The sequence below is a fragment of the Balaenoptera acutorostrata genome, chromosome 3 (genome assembly GCF_949987535.1).
Source record: "Balaenoptera acutorostrata chromosome 3, mBalAcu1.1, whole genome shotgun sequence".
Taxonomy (NCBI): domain Eukaryota; kingdom Metazoa; phylum Chordata; class Mammalia; order Artiodactyla; family Balaenopteridae; genus Balaenoptera; species Balaenoptera acutorostrata.
Window position 1 is genome coordinate 169,920,946 of NC_080066.1, and position 19,272 is coordinate 169,940,217.

At 40.4% G+C, this 19,272-nt stretch overlaps 1 protein-coding gene across 8 annotated transcripts in view; it reads left to right on the forward strand.

Annotated features, from left to right (window-relative positions):
* LOC102997911 (EF-hand calcium-binding domain-containing protein 11-like) overlaps positions 1–19,272 on the forward strand; it is a 102,271-nt gene that overhangs the window by 4,947 nt on the left and 78,052 nt on the right. For 4 of the 8 annotated variants that reach the window (XM_057542845.1, XM_057542847.1, XM_057542848.1 and 1 more), the window contains exons 4-5: positions 11,651–11,752; positions 12,636–12,726. In XM_057542845.1, the coding sequence (XP_057398828.1) occupies positions 11,651–11,752; positions 12,636–12,726 (193 nt within the window). Of the gene's footprint in view, positions 1–11,650; positions 11,753–12,635; positions 12,731–14,260; positions 15,166–19,272 lie in introns of those variants that run through there. The other 4 variants (XM_057542843.1, XM_057542844.1, XM_057542849.1 and 1 more) reach the window with 4 other exon arrangements.

Here is a 19,272-nt window from a genome sequence, read left to right on the forward strand (position 1 = left end):
TCTGGACCACAGAAATAAGTTTGAGAGTCATCAGCGTTTGGATGGTTTTGAAGCCATGGGAGTGGATGAGACCCCTTGAGGGAGAGACTGAGACCCGTAGGAACTATAACCATTAAAAGTCAAGTAGGGGATGAAGAGACGGCAAAGGAGGCTTAGGAGGGGCAGAGGGGCCAGAGGAAAATCAAGAGTATTTGATCAAAAGCCAAGAGAAGTGACTATTCCAAGGAAGAGGTTTGGTCAACAGTGTCCAATGCTGTTGAAAGGTTAAGTAGCAAAAGAACTGAAGAGGATCCGTGGAGCTGGCAACCCGGGGGTGTCAGGTGATTTTAGGAAGAGCAGTGTCATTACGTGATGGGAGCAGAGGCCAGGCTGCAGTGGTTTGAAGATAAAGGGAAAGTGGCAAAGTGACAATGTGAGTAGATAAGTCTTTCAGTGGGTCCAGTAGCTGTGGATCAAGAGCTGTTTGCTTTGCTTTTGTTTGCTTTTTTTTGGAACACAAAGAAGATGTTTCTAAGCTTAGCAGAATGATCTAGTGAAGAGGGAAGAGGCAAATGAGACAGAGAGATAACTACCTATTGTTTGAGGAGATAGGGTCCAGAGCATGCTGAATTGGCTTTTCAAAAATTACTTTTTGGGGGGATGTAATTTAAGGCTTACGGAAAGTTGCAAAATAAAAATAGTACAGAGAATAGCTGTATACCCTTTAGCCAGATTCACTTACTGTTCATATTTTACCCCATCTACCTTCTCTTCTGCACTTTCTGCCTCTTCTCCATCCTGTCGCTGAGCTGTTCATAACCACAGCACACCCATCATAAGTTTATATTGACACTTGTCTTTATCTGCTTTACCATCTATATTGCAATGTTGTCACTTGATCTAATTATGTCCTTATTAGCATCTTTCCTCATTTAATACAGGAATTAGTCCTTGGTATCATGTCTCTTTAGCCTCTTTTAATCTGGGATATTTCTATAGACTTTTTTTTTTTTTTTTTTTTGCCTTTTTACAACATTGTTATTTTTGAGGAAATAGCCCACCCCTCATGGTTTCCTTTTTTTAGGAACAGCCCTCATCTTGTGTTTGCATGGCGTTTCTCTGTAAGTAGGTTGAGGTTAAGCACCCTCAGCCAGAATCCCATTTGGGCGATATGTCCCTCTCAGGGCGCCACATCTGGAGGCACACGATGTCTGTCTGTCTCTCGTAGATACTAATTTTATCACCGGTCAAGACGTTGTCGGATTTCTCCATTGTATTATTTCTCTTTATATTTTCTTCCCTTGCAACTAATCAGCAGCCTGTGGAGAGACACGTTCGACGTTGCAGATATTCTGCTTCTCATCACAATTTCCGCCTGGATTTGGTATCCATTTGTGATTCTTGTCTGATCCAGTTTTTGCTGTATGATTGCAAAGTAATGATTTTTATGATCCCAGTGCCTCTTTCAGTTAGCCCTTGGCATTTTTACTATAAGCAAGAGACTTCCCGTCTTCTTGATTGATCAGTCCATCTCTCTTTTATCAGTATGGACTCATAAATTTGTATGTTTTTAATGATTTATAATTCATTACTATACTTAGTTATTTTAGTGCTCCACTTACCACAGATTTGGCCATTGAGTGCCTCCTTGAGCTGGCTCCTGTGTCCTTTAGACTGGCTTGACTTTTTTCTTTTTAAAAATCTTTTTATGTATAAATTTTGGGTTTACAGAAGAGTTTACTAGATTATTTTTTGGATACAGGTTTGGTATCACATATTAAACATGACTTTTCAAACAATATTATTGCTAGGAGAAGGTGTTTTTGACATAACTCCCTAACTTGATGGAATTTCCCCAGGCTTTAAATTTCATGTTAAAAATTTTCACACTTTCAAAGTATTCAAATGTTGTTTCTTTGCTGTTCAGTTTAGGTTGCAACTTCTTGGTGAAGCCTTCCTTACATATTTTCTCTGGGTTTCTATGTGAATATTCCAGTCTATAAAGATTTCTGTCTTCTGGCAGAAGGATTTCCTGCATTTTTTGCATTGTTAGGGTTTCTCTCCTTTAGGAGTCCCCTGAGAGTCAGTGAGTGATTCTGTCTGGATGCATGTCTTACGCTGCTCTTGTTTATGTAGCGTTTCTACATAAATACGTGTAGTTTGCCAAAAGCACTCTCAAATTCATTATTCCCGGAGATTTTCTCCCTTATGTGTGTTCTTTGGTTCTGAATTAGGGATTTGACTTCACACGGAAGGTTTTCTTTCCTTAACCAGTTCTTTGATGTACCGACAGGTGTTATTCTGGAAGAAAGGTTACCCACGTTCTTTACAGGTGTAGTGAGTTCTCTGATGTAAAGGTTGACTTCCGAAAAAACCTTCCACATTCAATATCCTGAGTTTTCCCCCCATGTGTATTATATCACATTTAGTAAGATATGACTTACACGCATGTGTTACATTCGTATGGTTTCTCTATGGGTCACTTGATGTACATTGAAGGGTAAATTCTGGCAGAAGGTTTTCCCACCTTCATTACATTCTAAAGGTTTCTCTTGAATGTGAGTGCTCTGATATAAAGTGAGGACTGGTCTGTGGCAAAAGGATCTTCCAAGTATGCCGTTGTTAGTTTCCTCCCCTGCTTTTTCTTTTTTTCTGATGTTTGAGAGAGGGTTGACTTGAGGCTGGAGATGTTTTGTAAATTTCATGAAACATTTCCTCTCTTTCCTGAGTTCTCTAATGCTTGGATTTGGACTTCCTGAAGAAACAGTTCTCACATTTTTGCAGTCATGGAGCTTCCTTTTAATATTAGTTCTGATGTACATTAAAGCTTTAGGTTTTGAACGAGGTTCTCTACATTCCCTTCATGTGGCCTATCTCACACCTGAGTTCTCTTATGTATAAGGAAGACTGCCTTATTATGGGACATTTTCTCGAATTCATAATAGTCTAAGGATTGCTTCAGAACTGGAGTTTTTGATGCTGAAAGTAGGCTTCCCTATGAGGGCTTTCCGACTTTGGTGATGTGCTCCAGGACCTGCTCCCGTATGCACGTCCCTTGCATTTAATATCAGGGATATTATAGGTACTCTCACATCCACTTCCCCATCAGATCATTAGGATGCTTCCTGTCACAGCATCTTTTCCTAATACTTAATTTTTAAGTATATTTCAAAAGGTTACAAAGTAAATTAGTCATCTGAGAAATTCAAGGGAAGATTGGGTTGGAGGAACGAGATCAAAGTGTAGGTGCTTAGTACCTTGCTCCAAAATTACTGTGAAAGGGGTTTCCTTAGTCTACAAGCTTCCAGGCTTTTCCCTTCCTCTTCTGGTCCTGATATCAACAGCAGATTAACTTTCTCAAAGCATCACTTTCTTCATGATTAAAGGAGTAGACTTAGCTTCAATTCATGTCCCCTTGAAAGGGGAGACTCAAGACCACAGACATCCCAGGGAAAGAGTAAAATAGCCATCTTAGCAAGAAGTCACTGCTGAACTCTGAATGCTGCTAACATAAAATTTTTTCATTAGGACTGTTAGTAGTGAACCAATTTCAGACCAGCTCCTTCTTTTCTCCCTTTCAGTGACATGAGTCACATTTACATGTTATTTTTCTTACAGGAAGAGAGTTTATACACAGATTATTTTACCAAATATATTATCTCTCTCCTTAATGTTTTGATCTTGAAGAACTGAAAGGTTGGCCTTGGCTTTCTGGGAGCTATTTATTCAGGTAATCAACTTCCCAAAGTTCTTCTGAGTAGCTGTGACTTGGGAATTCTCCCACTAGGTGTAGCTCTTCTTACATCCAGACAAGGTTGTGCCACATCTCCAGCATGCAACCCCAAAGGACCCTCCACACAGAGCCCATTTGCTGCCCAGCTTCCTGGGGGAAGGTCCAGACTCACATCCTGGATTGAGCCTGACAGGGCAGAGCCCTGACGATGCACACATTTCATACAGTACCTAAACCTGGATGCCCAGACCCTGCTTCCCAAGGTCTCTCTAAAAGGTGGGTCGTTTCTGTAGAGGTTCCTTGTGAAAATTAAAAAGAGTGAAAAGTTAAGACAAAGCCATTAGAAGAGTAGGATGTCTCAGGGAAAGTCACACTGGGAGAATTTGAGGGCAGCCAGAATGAGTAGCAAAAAGGTGTTAATGACATTTTTAATGCCTGTAACTTAACAAGCACTTGAGTATCAGCAAAAACTGTTTAGGCACCAGGAACAAGGAATTATATTAATGGGAGAAAAAAAAAAAATCAAGCCACTTGTTTAAGGAAGCAGCAGATCAGTGTTGGCATTGGTTCCAATACACACTATTGCTACCTAATTTTAGAGGGTTTTATTTCTGTTCTCTAAGGGTATAGAACATTTCATATCTCCTCTAACTATAGAAAATGAAAGAAGTTTGCAACTAGAAGAGCCTAGAAAACAGTCATATATTTCCTTTTTTAAAATGAGGAAACTGAGCTCCAGAGAGGAATAAAAAATCTTAATCCTGGCATTTGATGGTTCTTTATTGGTTTATAAGATACTTTTACATGTGTTACAGTATTTATTATTATTATAGATAATAATTATAGCTTTGATTCCTTGAGTGTTTACCATGTGCAGACTCTGTGATGAGTATTATGCATGGATTGTTAAATTTAATACAACTCTATGTTAGGTTTGTCCCATTTTATAAGTTAAAACAATCCTGAAGCTTAGAGAGGTTAAGTAATCTGTGCAGGGTGGCCCAGCTAGCTAGTAAGTAGCAGACCACAGTCGTGTAATCTCCAAGCTTACCCTCTCAACCATTTGATAAACCCTTCCCTTGAGGTTAATAGTGTCATGGATCATATTGATGGAGCTGAGGCCAGTCTTCATTGTCCTGGGAACTTAATGAATGAGTTGAAATCAGGAGTGGGTCAGTACACAAAAGACAAATCACAAGGTTCTGTGCAGCCGCTAGAGGTTGATGTCAAATTTGGTTCCGAGCTACTGAGTGTCCAGATCAAATAGGGAATCACAACCAAGTGCAGATGTCAGCACCCACACCACAGAAACTCCTTTTCCAGAGAGACATAGTTTTCCCCGATGTGGGATGTTTCCCGCACGATGTCTCATGGAGGAGAGACTAATAAGTGGACACTGACGTCCACAAACTGTTCAATAAATACAGTAGTGAATGAAGTCTGTAAGGCCGTTTCTTGTACTTTCTTCAGCATAGGCCAGTGGTTTAATGCCAAACGTGTCTGGGCAGTTCTATGAAGGGCAAGACCATGTGTGATCTCAGATGGTTTGACTTCATTGTGGGATAAATCGTAGAGCATTTTATATGAATAACAACAGCTAAGATTTATAAGACTTTTGCTTAATCTGCCCAATGCACATCGCCCCACTGCATTCTCACACAGCTGTCTGCGTGTTTTTATCCCAGAGCTATATAAAATATGCTTGAGGGAAAAAACCAGAACAAAGTATATCAGAATTTTGTTTCCACTGGGTGATTAGATCATGCTTTTTTCTCCCCTTTCTTTCTGTTTTTTTATATTGTTGCCCTTTCAACACACTGAACATATTTTACTTTCATACTTAGAAAAAAAAAAGCTTTCCAGGAGCTTACTTTTAACCTGCAACTTTAAACAATGGAAAAATCAAGAGATTGATTCATTACAGTGGTGATGATAGACTGTTTGACTCAGTCATGCTATCCAGGGTCAGTTTAATTGGAAAATAATTTGTGAATGATGAGGTTAATGGCTTTTATTTATTGCTATCTTGGCTGAGTTGTTTTGAGCCGGATAGTTGACTATAAAAGTATTCTTTTCCTAAATTTAAATGTCTGTTTTCTAGTCTTTTAAGTTATATTGTAAACACATTTTTTGTATTTGTTTTGTGTATATTTTGTTGTTTTGGGCTCCTACCTAAGGAACTGAGGCCACGGTATAGCAGGTGTAGCAGGCTGCTGTTTGACTTCAGATTTCAGTTGACCTCTTCATTTCTATCATCAGGAAACACATACACATTATACTTATCTTGAAATCATAGGACCATTTTGTGGTATCACCCACAGATATTCCCTTCTCAATTAATGTATTTTAATTCCCCATTTAAAGATGATGAGTAAGTTTTCTTGTAGGGGTAAAAAAGAATTAGGAGACACTGACCTAAAGACACTTTTTAAGAATGTCATATGTGATAGGGAAGATGAAAGAAGTATCGTCACTTCTGTGATGGCCAGATGTCACACGAACACAATAGAGAAGAAAACCTCTAAGAGTTTCGAAGGGAGCGGCACTCCCTTCCTGCCCGAGGTGTGGGCCAGAGCCGGATGTGGAAGGCTGGGTGGGGTTTGCAAAAGGTGGAGAAGCAAAGAGGAGAACAGGGCGAATGAATGAAGGCAGATGCCAGCTGCGAGCTTGTCCTCCGGCTCCTGGTGCTCCCTGGGCTCTGCTGGTGCCAGCGTGGATGCAGAGCTCCGTGCCAATTTAGACTTCCCCGCGCGGTCCACGCCCGTGCAAACGTTGCCTGTCATGTCCTGGAGACTTTGCTGAGGTGTCTGTTCATGGTCCAGAGGAGGGGCTTTATCACTCACCCTCCATCACAGGTCCGCACTTTCTCCTCCTCCGTAGGGGCTCTTTCTGCATGCTAGCCCTGTGGGGTTTCTCCTACAGACCCCCTACCCCCAAGCGTCTCACCCTCTTCTCTCAGATCCCTGCCCCCCGTTTTACAGCGCGCCCTCTTGCTGGTCCCCCTTTCAGATTTGCAGGCCCAAAGTGCTCCTCAGCTGTCCCTGTGTTGGTATCAAGTCCTGCCGGAAAGGGAACCCCCGGCCCCCCACGGAGTGGTGCTTTCTTCTCCCACTGCCGCAGGGAGTGCGGTGCGCTGCAAGCCAGCTGACCCGCAGCGAGCAGCCCTGACGGAAGCTGGGAGTTGGAGAGGGGGAGATTTAAGGACCAGTTTACCTGGAAGGAAGAGTGAAACTTTAAACTCCAGAATAAGGGATCGGCGCTTTGCACTGCTAACGCTGAGGAACCTTTGAAGGGTTATGAGCAGCAGATGTGCATCATAAAAAAAGATAACGATTCCCGTCCACGTTTGGTAGGAATAAGGTTTCGTTGGTTCAGATTTCTCTATTCTACTGTAACCTGTTTTTACTCTTCCTCATTTCCCTCCCAATGATAGAGTAAAACTTGCTTTCTTCCATTAAGGTGGATTCTTTTCTCTTCCTGCCCCTACTCTTATGCGTGTAGCTGGAAGAAAATATTAGCCCTCTGAATTTACTTACCCATCTTACTGTGACAACTCACTGCTCTTGATGCCACGAAAGCCCTTCTGTCCTTACAATCTTTTTATGCAAACACATTCTATCCTTTTTTTTTTTTTCCCTGCATGGTCTCCAAAAGTCATTATCTGAATTTTATTTCTCAAACTAGAAAAGGCTTGCATTATACCTTTTAAAAGGCCACTTAATCCTTTTAAGCCCTCATTTTTAGGCATTTTCAATCCCTGGAAAAATTAATAGATGGCCCAATGACTGTGAGCCCTCTCTTTTCTACTAAATCCAGGACCAGACTTCCAGTCTAAAAAACTTGGCATTTTTATTATTTTCTCCTTCATTCTCCCAGGTTTATTGCAGTTTCTAATTTAAGCTCACTGCGATAGCCAGAAACTAGATGACTACATTTTCAAGAGGATTTCTCTCTACGCACTGACCCTAAAGCTTAGAACTGTGAGCCACAAAACAAAACAAAAGAAAACAACTTTCAAGGAAAAATTTATATAGTTTTGTTGGACTTTTTGAATATATCCACCCCTGTGGTGAAAGATGATTACCTTCCTAGGAAATTGCTTAAAAACAAAAAAGGGGGAAAAGATAAGACTTCTCTATATGATATACCTGTATCACATGTATTAAGTAGATTGGAAAGTAAAAAGTATATATATTCATTATAGAACATGAAGAGTCCATTTTGCCAAGAGTAGTTTATAAAATGGAAGGGAGTGCTTTCCGTGATATGGAAAATGCACAGACTTGCAGAGTCTGGAAGGATTCCGTAAAGATCGTTGGCCCCAATGGCCTTTGAGGCATGATCCTCAGTCCTGTGTCCTGTGGGGGGCACTTCTAGAGGCGCTGCTGGAGAGGGAACGGTGAGGAGCCCACCTCACTCCAAACCGAATAGCTTTGCCTTCATCTCTACACACTGGGCGTTCCTGATTTAGAAAGAAGAACCTTTCCTACAGCTAAAACAAAGTAAGAAAACTACTGGTAGAGTCCAGCTACCCGGGCAGTTTCTGAACACCTTCTGTAGATTAATAACGAACACAGATAAACACATAGGTCTACGTGGTTCCTGTGGTGATCCCAACGTGTAGCTACAGCAAAGTGTGTTTAGGTAACTTTCATTACTAGAACAGTTTACAGAGAAGACCCAGCCTCGTATTTGGAATTAGAATGTTCTGAACATACTTTCACTCCAGGGGTGGACACAGGTAATGCATTTCTCATTGGGTATGAAATGTGGTGGCAGTAGAATTATGGAAAGTCTTTGTGAAGTGGTAATTTTAGGTTTGAATATGGTGACAGCAGGTGGAGCTAGTAGTAGGAACTCTATTTCTAGGCCATTTAAACAGCAGTAAAACATATAAAACTTACATTAATGTGTTTGCATTACAGAGCTGTAGGAATAGCAAACCTTTATGCCTTGGCTTTGGAAAGTGATCATACTACTACAACATGAGAGAGCTCAGCTGAATGGAAACTTCTCTATCCTTTTTAGAAAAGGGACTTGCATGGTATTGAATGCATTTGTATGTGTTGCCATCGAAGATTAAGACAAGAGGATGGGGATGGGGCAGTGAGATATGTTTATGTGGTTTGATATTGACTTTAAAAAATAAGGTATACGAGCCTGTGGGAAAATAGTGTGAATGAACTTGATTACATAACTAGAGTTATTTGTATTATTAGATGGTTTCTTCTTTTTAAGTGGTAATAAACATATAGTTGAAATCCACATATATTTTCTCCTAGGAAACACTAAAGAACATGTGCTTTTTATCCCCCAAGATTATGAAATAAAGACCTGACTACTTTATAGCCCCAAATACGGATGAGTTTTCTGAATATGTGGTTTAAAATATATCATTCACCACTCATGCACTTTTTTTTTCTTGTGAATCTTAATCACACATTGAACCACGGAACTGTGCTTCTTTTCTTATCGTTTCCTGAAATCAGATGCAATTAAATGAAGAGCAAATATTATGCATGCATTTCCTTTTCCTCTGAATTTTGTTTGTTTTTTTACTGTATCATAGGTATTAAGAAATTGGGGTTTCTAAAATGACGATTTTGCTGGCTATGTGAATAAATAGGGACCTACTTTTTGGCATTAATTTACAGAGTTATAAGAGCATTTAAAACACATTTTAATGCTTTTTGCTGAAAACTAGAAATAACGTCTTCCTATGCTTTAATTTACTTATTCAACAAACGTGAGGAACGCCTCCTACAAGCAGGTATCTTACTAAACACTGTGGATAAAATTTGACAGCAGACAATCCTTTCCCTCGGTGTGTCTCAGGCAGACGTGTGGCCAAATAGTTACCATGGGACCCGATGAGAACGGAGCTGCATCGCTCCACATCCTCCACTGCCATGGGGGAAAATGCTCCAGACGCTAATTCCATACAATGTATATTTATTGAGCACATGCCAAGCACTCTGGAAGGTGCCAGGAGATACGCCTGTTGCTGCTTTCTTGACTTTTGCTCTTGGTTGTCTCCAAAGCATCAAACAGCTAACATCTCCAAATTGCAACTCCATCTCAGCACCGCCCCCATCCTGCTTCCCCTCGTCTTTCTCATCTCTTTAAATGACTCCTCAAACCACCTAGTACTCAAGCCAGAACCTAGGGCTTATTCTTGACATCTTCTTTCTCATGCACCACGTCTAACCCTCCATCTTTTCTGCAGTATGTCTGGAACCTTCCACTGCCCTCCGTTCCCACTGCCCGCACCCTCGTGACCACATCTCTTGCCAGTAGGATCCTAACGAGTCTCCTTTTTTATATTTTGCTTTCTCCCCAGTCCTTTTTCAAAACAATAGCCAGAGAGATCTTTCCAAAATCTAGATCAGATCATGTCACTTCTCAGTTCCAACTTTATTGACTTCCTATTGCAACTGAAATAAAAATCAAATTATTTCCTGTGGCCCACGAGGGGCTGTGCGTTCGGGCCCCTGCCCACCTCACCAACGCCGTCTTCACCGCATTCGAGCCACTGTGGCCTGTTTTCACTTCTCCCACTTCCCACCCCATGGCCTTGGCACATGCTCTTTCCACGGCCTGGAATGCTCTTCTTCCCACCTTTAGCCAGTTGGTATCTTCTCATCATTTAGGGCTTAGCCTAAATATTACCTCCTCTGTGAGATCTCTCCTTCACCAGAGTCTGCTCTACAGGAGGATTTCTGTGACGTGTTTTATACCCTCCTGTTTTCCCCTTGTTGCACACGCCACAGTTTGTAATTATGTGTACGTTTGTAATTGAACCTGTATCATCACCGTCTCCGTCACTAGACCAGTGGCTCCCTTGGCACTGGAATCGTGTGTGTTCTCTTTTCCCCTCTATTCCCAGAGCTTAATGCAGTGCCTGGCACCCAGTGGGTCCTAAAGAGTTGTAAGAGAATCGTTTAAATACATAAAGATAGATGGACTTTTTAAATTTCTAAATCTTTAACGACAAATAAGAAAACTGTGGAAAATTAAGAAAACTATTTTCTACTTTTTAAAAAACCATTGGAACTATTTCGGGAAATGTGTATAGTTCAGTATACCTCACCAAAATATTCCCTTTTGGAAAGGGTGCAAGTTCTTAAAAATTAGCACGTGGTTATTGTGTGATTTGGGGCTATTTTTAAAACAGTGATACATTTTTAAATGGAAATCCTGACATATAAAAACGAACTGCTCTTTTCATATATTTAGGGCTCAGTTCACTAGAATGTTTAAATTCTTGGCTGCACTCTTTAAACCTACTACAAAGATCACATTAGAATTCATTTTAATAGACATTGTAAGCACAGTATCCAATCTCATATGATCACGCTGGGCTCTTTTATTATGAGAATCACAGGAAGCAGAGCCTGAGGCTGCAGAACAGTCATGGGGCGTACCTAAGGCTGGGGACAGTGCCAACGCTATTGTTTATGGAATGTTCTCTCCACTTTTATCTGCGGTATGCAATTGGTATTGACTTTTGAGAAACTACTTCTTCGCCCCGATCTCCCAGCTGGAAAAAAACCTGTCGTAATGACATCTGGCTAGGAAAAAAGGGATCAAAGACGCATAAGGAAAGAAAATTATGAGACCTTATTTTATAAGTAGTTTCGGGCCTGTCTGTTAGATCTGTCAGAGAGAAGAGTGTCATACTTTTTCGAGGTCATCATCTTTTATCCCCGGGAAGAGCTCAGTGAGCTCCGAAAGTGTCTACCCTTTCTGCCGTCGATTGCTAATGTGGAGTCTACTTAGCTTTTTAAGAAAATGTCTTTTCGACTTTAGAGATCTTTATGAATAAATACTACTCACCAAAATTAAGATAACATTTGTTTGTGGTAGTATCACTTTCCATTTATGTTTTGTTTCCTTCTTAAAGAGAAAGACAGTAAATTGGTTTTTTCCAACTTTTAGGGATATTACTTAAGGAGTTTTTAGACATTGTAAGGAAAAAGAAGGAAGCTCAACTATATCGGAATGAAATAAGACACATCTTCACAGCTTTTGACAGGCACTGTAAGTATCTTTAAAGTGTTTTGATATAAAAAATGGCTATCAAGGAACTGTGAATGGGAACATATACTCAGTAACTAAAATAATATACTTGGAAGGTTATTTTATTATATTCATTAGCTATTACCTTAGATGTTGGTGTACATTTTTTTTCTCCATCACAATCTTAAATTCTTGACATTTACGATGGGTGAAATAATATCTACAGTTATATAATTGTACAATACTTATGATTTGCCTGCAATGTAATGGGGACAACAGAAGGGCTGGCCATGCGGAGATATAGCTGAAGAGCTACTTATGGAAGTTTGGGAGACCATGAGGCCTTTTTTTCCGACTCCTCCTTTGACCCACACATAATTGGAGGAATTGTTTTCCCACGCTGGGGTGGCCCAGAGGAGTAGCTTCAGACCCCCTCCCCACAGAACACAGGGTTGAAAGACTTGTGGAGTCCAGGTTCAGTATTTTGGTTTCTGTAATGGTTTTCCTCTAAATAATAATATAGTTCTAATACCAAGCAAGAAAAAAAAAATGTGAATTTTGAAGAATGAATTATTTTGGCAATTCACAAAGACTTGAAGCCTAATGCCATTGTTGCAGTGTCTGTCCCTTAGTCCTTTCCCTGGGACTCAGGGAATCGGCAAATGATGGGGCTGGAAGAGACCTTCATGAGCATCTGGGACTGTACTGAGGGAGAGTATTACTAGATTCTCAAATTCTTCCAATGAGACAGACAATCTCAGATTACCTTATATGTAAAATCAATTATAAATTACTGCTTTTCTCCTAGTAATAGATTAAAGTCTCACTCATATGTTATGGCTGAAATAGCAGTTCATGGGGCTGATAGAAGTGTATGAATGTTATGTATTCTGCTTTCAAATAGATCGTGGATATTTAACTCTGGAAGATTTCAAAAAAGCATTTAAGCAGGTGGCTCCCAAGTTATCGGAAAGGATTGTTCTCGAGGTATTCAGGTAAGGTGCCAAAATCTTTATGTATACCCACCCCTTGATTTACCATTTGCTTTTACAAGTTTTCAGTTTTATGGAGAACACTCATTTATGCTTATTTTTCACTAGTGAACATTTTCATCTCACAGCATATTGTCATGATCCAGGAGAGAATTTTATAGTTAGCTATTAGTCCATCCACACCTTGACAGTGGGCTCTAAAGTGGGTGGAGTGCTTGCATACTAGGAAGGTGGAAAAATCATTTGTTAGTAGGGGTGGAGAGGAGCAGAAAGAAAGTAGAACTTCTTTGTGTATTTATGTATTGACCAAAAAACCCCCCGAAGCTTTATTAATATTTAACATGGATGCTGGTGTTCTCCCATGGTCTGTATTTCATCAGACATGGGTTACAAATGGTCCTTGAGTTGTCTGGAGAGTAGAGTTGGGTTGATCAGTGCTGGCCCCTCCTTCGTTTGTTTTCAAAGTTATAGACCCATGTAGCAGTTCACACACACCTGATAAAGTAGATTTAAAGATTATATTATGTTGTCTTTATAAACTATTTCTGACAAAATGGGCAAGTGGCTTAAAAGCAGTTTCCATTAGGAAACTGCAGATTGAAAGTAGTAAGAATAGTGTAAGCACATGCTTGCAGAGAAAATTGCAGAGTTGCCTCTTCTCTGACTGCTAACATGAGTTCCTCATCAACCCTGTTACCAGGTGTGTTAATTAGGGTTTCGTACAGCAGTAAGAGCCAGAAAACCCAAAACAACAAAGCTCAAAACAGAGAGCAATAAACACAGGAGAGTCCAGGGCTGATTTGATGGCAACACAGCTGTGAAGGACCCAGATTCCTCCCCTCCTGTTGTTTGGCTGCCTCAGCATCTGGCTTCTCCCTCTTGCTTCAAGGTGGCTCCCAAGGTTTGAGCCATCACACCCGAATTCCAGCTAGGTAGGCCGACAGGGAGCAGAAGATATGCCCCTCCTTTTAAGGCTATCCATTATTTCTTCCTACATCCCAGTGACCAAAGCTTCGTTCCAAGGCCACGAATAGCTACAAGGGGGAGGTGGGTCTGGAAAATGTAGTCCCTGCTTTGGGCAGTCATGTGCACTCAAATGGAGTTTCTGATACTGGGGAAGAAGGAGAGAACAGATATTGGGGGACATCTGGCAGGTGTTCCCATGTGGATAAAAGTAATTTCATGAAATCTGACCGGAAGCCAGCCCTGCTCAGTAGAAATTATCAAGCAGGTTATTTGAAATAAGGATCTGCACTCACTGTCGTTAACAGTGACATATATGAAATTCTTTTGCTGCATCATTTGCAAGCAGATTATTGAGCAAGCTATTGAAGAGCGAAGGAGTTCAAGCCAGGCGCAGACAAAGTGCCCGAGGACAGTTATTACTTAGGTGATTCCAGAACATCAAGACCTTTAAAATATAGTAGCATCCTTGTGTACACTTTGTGATGAGAAGAGTAATGGAAGTCAATGTATTTCTACCACATGGTGGTGGTTTTTCACAAAAAGAATTACTTCATTTTACTTTTACAAAAAGACACGTGTCGGTCTTCCCTGGTGGCACAGTGATTAAGAATCTGCCTGCCAATGCAGGGGACACGGATTCGAGCCCTGGTCTGGGAAGATCCCACATGCCGCGGAGCAACTAAGCCCGTGCGCCACAACTACTGAGCCTGTGCTCTAGAGCCCACGAGCCACAGCTACTGAGCCTGTGCACCACAACTACTGAAGCCGGCGTGCTTAGAGCCTGTGCTCCACAACAGGAGAAGCCACCGCAATGAGAAGCCCGTGCACCACAACGAAGAGTAGCCCCCACTCACCGCAACTAGAGAAAGCCCGTGCACAGCAATGAAGACCTAATGCAGCCAAAAATAAATAAATTAAATAAATTAAAAAAAAAAAAAAAGGACAAGTGTCCAAATTTGCTGACCGTTTTGTGTTAAGTGGTTTCAGGAGATGCCCCTTTGTACCACATGTGTAATTTTGAAAAATCCACTTAAATATAGCCGTTCAAGGTAGAAGCAGTCTTTTAACAGTGAGTGGAAAAGTAACTGCTTCTCAAAAGAAACCTACATTATTGGGAGAACATTTCTGAAAATAGATATTTGGAAATGTGATTCTGTTTTAAAAAATGTGTACACCTATTGAAACCTTCATACCTGCATGTTTAATAAGTTAAAAATGGAATGTTCTAATCTGGTGAGAAAAGTCGTTCAGTGGTTTAAGAAAAAAAAAAAAAGAAAATGGTCATGAAGAACCTAGGGGCAAGACGGGAATAAAGACACAGACCTACTAGAGAATGGACTTGAGAATATGGGGAGGGGGAAGGGTAAGCTGTGACAAAGTGAGAGAGTAGCATGGACATATATACACTACCAAACGTAAAATAGATAGCTAGTGGGAAGCAGCTGCATAGCACAGGGAGATCAGCTGGGTGCTCTGTGACCACCTAGAGGGGTGGGATAGGGAGGGTGGGAGGGAGGGAGGGAGACACAAGAGGGAAGAGATATGGGAACATATGTATATGTATAACTGACTCACTTTGTTATAAAGCAGAAACTAACACACCATTGTAAAGCAATTATACTCCAATAAAGATGTTAAAAAAAAAAAAAGAAACAATTCCCAGACTATTTCAGGTTGGGGATTAAAAAAAAAAAAAAAGGTTATGGGTAAGCCTAACTGTGTAGTATATGTATAAAACATTTTTAAAAATTCAAGGGGCTTCCCTGGTGGCGCAGTGGTTGGGAGTCTGCCTGCCAATACAGGGGACACGGGTTCGTGCCCCGTTCTGGGAAGATCCCACATGCCGCGGAGCGGCTAGGTCCGTGAGCCACAACTACTGAGCCTGCGCGTCTGGAGCCTGTGCTCTGCAACGGGAGAGGCCGCAACAGTGAGAGGCCCATGCACCGTGATGAAGAGTGGACCCCGCTCGCCGCAACTGGAGAAAGCCCTTGCACAGAAACGAAGACCCAACACAGTCAAAAATAAATAAATAAATAAATTTAAAAATTCAAAAAAAAAAAAAGTTTCAGTGGTTTGAGAGCACAATTTTTAAAAGTATACAAATTCAATAGCTTTGATAAGTTTTCAAGAGCAACTAATTGGTATCAGGAGAGATGGATATTTATTAGCTGAATTTCAATTAACAATACCAACAAAATAATTAAAAAAAAAAAAACCCCTTAAGCTTTTTCATTATCAGAGGATGGAATTAAAAACAGGGATTCGGTGTCATGATGCCCTTTTCCCATTTAGATCTACATACCTTTGTGAGGTATCTCTGACAGCCGTTAAGACCAAATAGTAAAACAAACTGAAATTGAAATTGCTCAATCACAAAGGATTCAACCGAGATGTTCAGAAATGATAAAGTACGTGAAATCACACTGTTCTTGTTAGATGTTATTAATAATTTCTACTGATGGCAAAAAGTTATTTGCCATTAATGAATAAAATATTTTTACCTTTAATTCCTTAGAAATTTCTGTATTATATTTTATAATGAACATAACATATTCATATTGTGGCACATGTCCATATAATCTATACATAAATATATTCATATGCCCACAAATCTTGTACTTCCCAGGATTGCGATCAAAACAGTTTAGAGACTACTACAGTAAACAGCCAAACAAGGCATTTTAGCTAACTGAACATGCCCTGCTTAAAGTCTCATTTGTATTATTATTTATAGCACCACAATCCCTAAACCAGAATAAATGATGCATGATAAGAATTAAATGAAGTTGTGACACCAAAAGAGAGAAAAATATTTCCTCTGAGTGTAAATTGAAGTTGGCCAGAGAAACAGAGATGTCTAACTTCCACATGTCTCTGTTTCAGTGGTACAAATAATTTTCAAGAATAAGGAAAAGAAGGATTTCCCTGGCAGTCCAGTGGTTAAGACTCTGCGCTTCCACTGCAGGGGGCACGGGTTCGATCCCTGGTCGGGGAACTAAGATCCTGCATGCTGTGCGGCGTGGCCAAAAAAAAAAAAAAAAGAAAGAATAAGGAAAAGAAGAGCAGCTGCTGGGGCTGTTAGTGATGATGCAAATTACATAATGTTTCTAAGGTTAGACACTGTGTGAGACGCTTGAATAGCTTTGACTTAATCGACCAGTGTGAATGGAGTTCATTCCCAGGTTCGCAGTTACTCAGAAGAAAGCTGATACATGAAGACCACTATAAAAAGGCAGCCAGAGAAGGAGACTTCCAATAAGACCAGAGTCAGCTGTGGTTTGAATGATGAAAGAAGTTTTCACAATCTTTCAATTCTTAGATTGCCAGATTCTTCCCAAAGAAACTTCTAAGACCAAGAGTAGCCTCTTTCAGAAGGCTTGTGATACTTGCTCGTATCACACCTTCATTTTATAAGACAAACCAACCAACCACAACAATAAAACCAGCTAAACACCCAAAACAAACCTTCCAGAAAGACAGACTTGAGGCATAAGGCATCAAAGAATCATTTCATCTTGTAACTTGATGGAAACACTGGAGTATCATTCATTAAATCTGAGGGCTTTACAAGAAGTAAGTGAGATATGTTTATAAAGTTTGTGAATTGTTGCCTAACTGCTCTGGTGGTGTTTACTTTTAGCGATTTTTTCATGAATAAAAGCAACGTGGTTTTTAAAAAAATACGTATATTGTCAGTATTTGTAATATTCATAAACTGTTCTGCTATCATAACCTTTTTAAAAAAATCTTAGTTCTGTAGTTAAATGGATTCAAAGCTCACCTCCAGGCTTTGTGCTATAGTTTCTGCTAAGCTGAAGTCTATCCTCTAGGTAGGGATCATAAGAACTATATTCCCTGGTGTCTTCCATGTCCAACAATGTTTATCTGAGCCATTGTCCTTGAATAAAAACATATAATAGATTGAACATTAACATTAAAAAAAAATTAATTAATTTAGGGGCTTCCCTGGTGACACAGTGGTTAGGAATCCACCTGCCAATGGAGGGGACACGGGTTCGAGCCCTGGTCTGGGAAGATCCTACATGCTGCAAAGAAACTAAGCCCACGAGCCACAACTGCTGAAGCCTGAGCGCCTAGAGGCCTTGCTCTGCAACAAGCGAAGCCACTGCAAGGAAAAGCCTGCACACCACAGCAAAGAGTAGCCACTGCTCACCGAAACTAGAGAAAGCCCGTGCGCAGCAATGAAGACCCAACGTAGCCAAAAATAAATTATTTTTTATTTGTGGCGTGCAGGCTCAGTAGTTGTGGCTCGTGGGCTTAGTTGCTCCGCGGCCTGTGGGATCTTCCCAGACCAGGGCTCGAAGCTGTGTCCCCTGCATTGGCAGTAGGATTCTTAACCACTGTGCCACCAGGGAAGTCCAAACATTAACATCTTTGAATCACATTCTTTTTCTTTGAAAATGCTGATTGTGCTTTTGTTGGAAGTCCTTTTAAATTGTTTAATTTCTATTTCTTTTGCTCAAATTGTTCACCGTGTTTCTCAGTATAATTTCAGCAGTGTCTGTTCTCCTTTGCGCTGTGTCCAATGTGGCTTTTTTGTTGTTGTTGTTATGGGTTTTTAAAAAAATATCTTCATTGGAGTATAATTGCTTTACAATGTTGTGTTAGTTTCTGCTGTATAACAAAGTGAATCAGCTATACATATACATGTATTCCCATATCCCCTCCCTCTTGCGTCTCCCTCCCACCCTCCATATCCCACCCCTCTAGGTGGTCACAAAGCACCGAGCTGATCTCCCTGTGCTATGCGGCTGCTTCCCACTAGCTATCTATTTTACATTTGGTAGTGTATATATGTCCATGCTACTCTCTCACTTCATCCCAGCTTACCGTTCTCCCTCCCTGTGTCCTCAATCCATTCTCTACGTCTGCATCTTTATTCCTGTCCTGCCCCTATGTTCATCAGAACCATTTTTTTTTTAGATTCCATATATATGTGTTTGCATACGATATTTGTTTTTCTCTTTCTGACTTACTTCACTCTGTATGACAGACTCTAGGTCCATCCACCTCACTACAAATAACTCAGTTTTGTTTCTTTTTATGGCTGAGTAATATTCCACTGTATATATGTGCCACATCTTCTTTAACCATTCATCTGTTGATGGACACTTAGGTTGCTTCTGTGTCCTGAGTTTTGTAAATAGTGCTACAGTGAACATTGTGGTACATGTCTCTTTTTGAATTATGGTTTTCTCAGGGTATATGCCCAGTAGTGGGATTGCTGGGTCATACGGTAGTTCTATTTTTAGTTTTTTAAGGAACCTCCATACTGTTCTTCATAGTGGCTGTATCAATTTACATTCCCACCAACAGTGCAAGAGGGTTCCCTTTTCTCCACACGGTCTCCCACATTTATTGTTTGTAGATTTTTTGATGATGGCCATTCTGACTGGTGTGAGGTGATACCTCATTGTAGTTTTGATTTTCATGTCTCTAATGATTAGTGATGTTGAACATCCTTTCATGTGTTTGTTGGTAATCTGTATATCTTCTTTGGAGAAATGTCTTTAGGTCTTCTGCCCATTGTTGGATTAGGTTGTTTGTTTTTTTGATATTGAG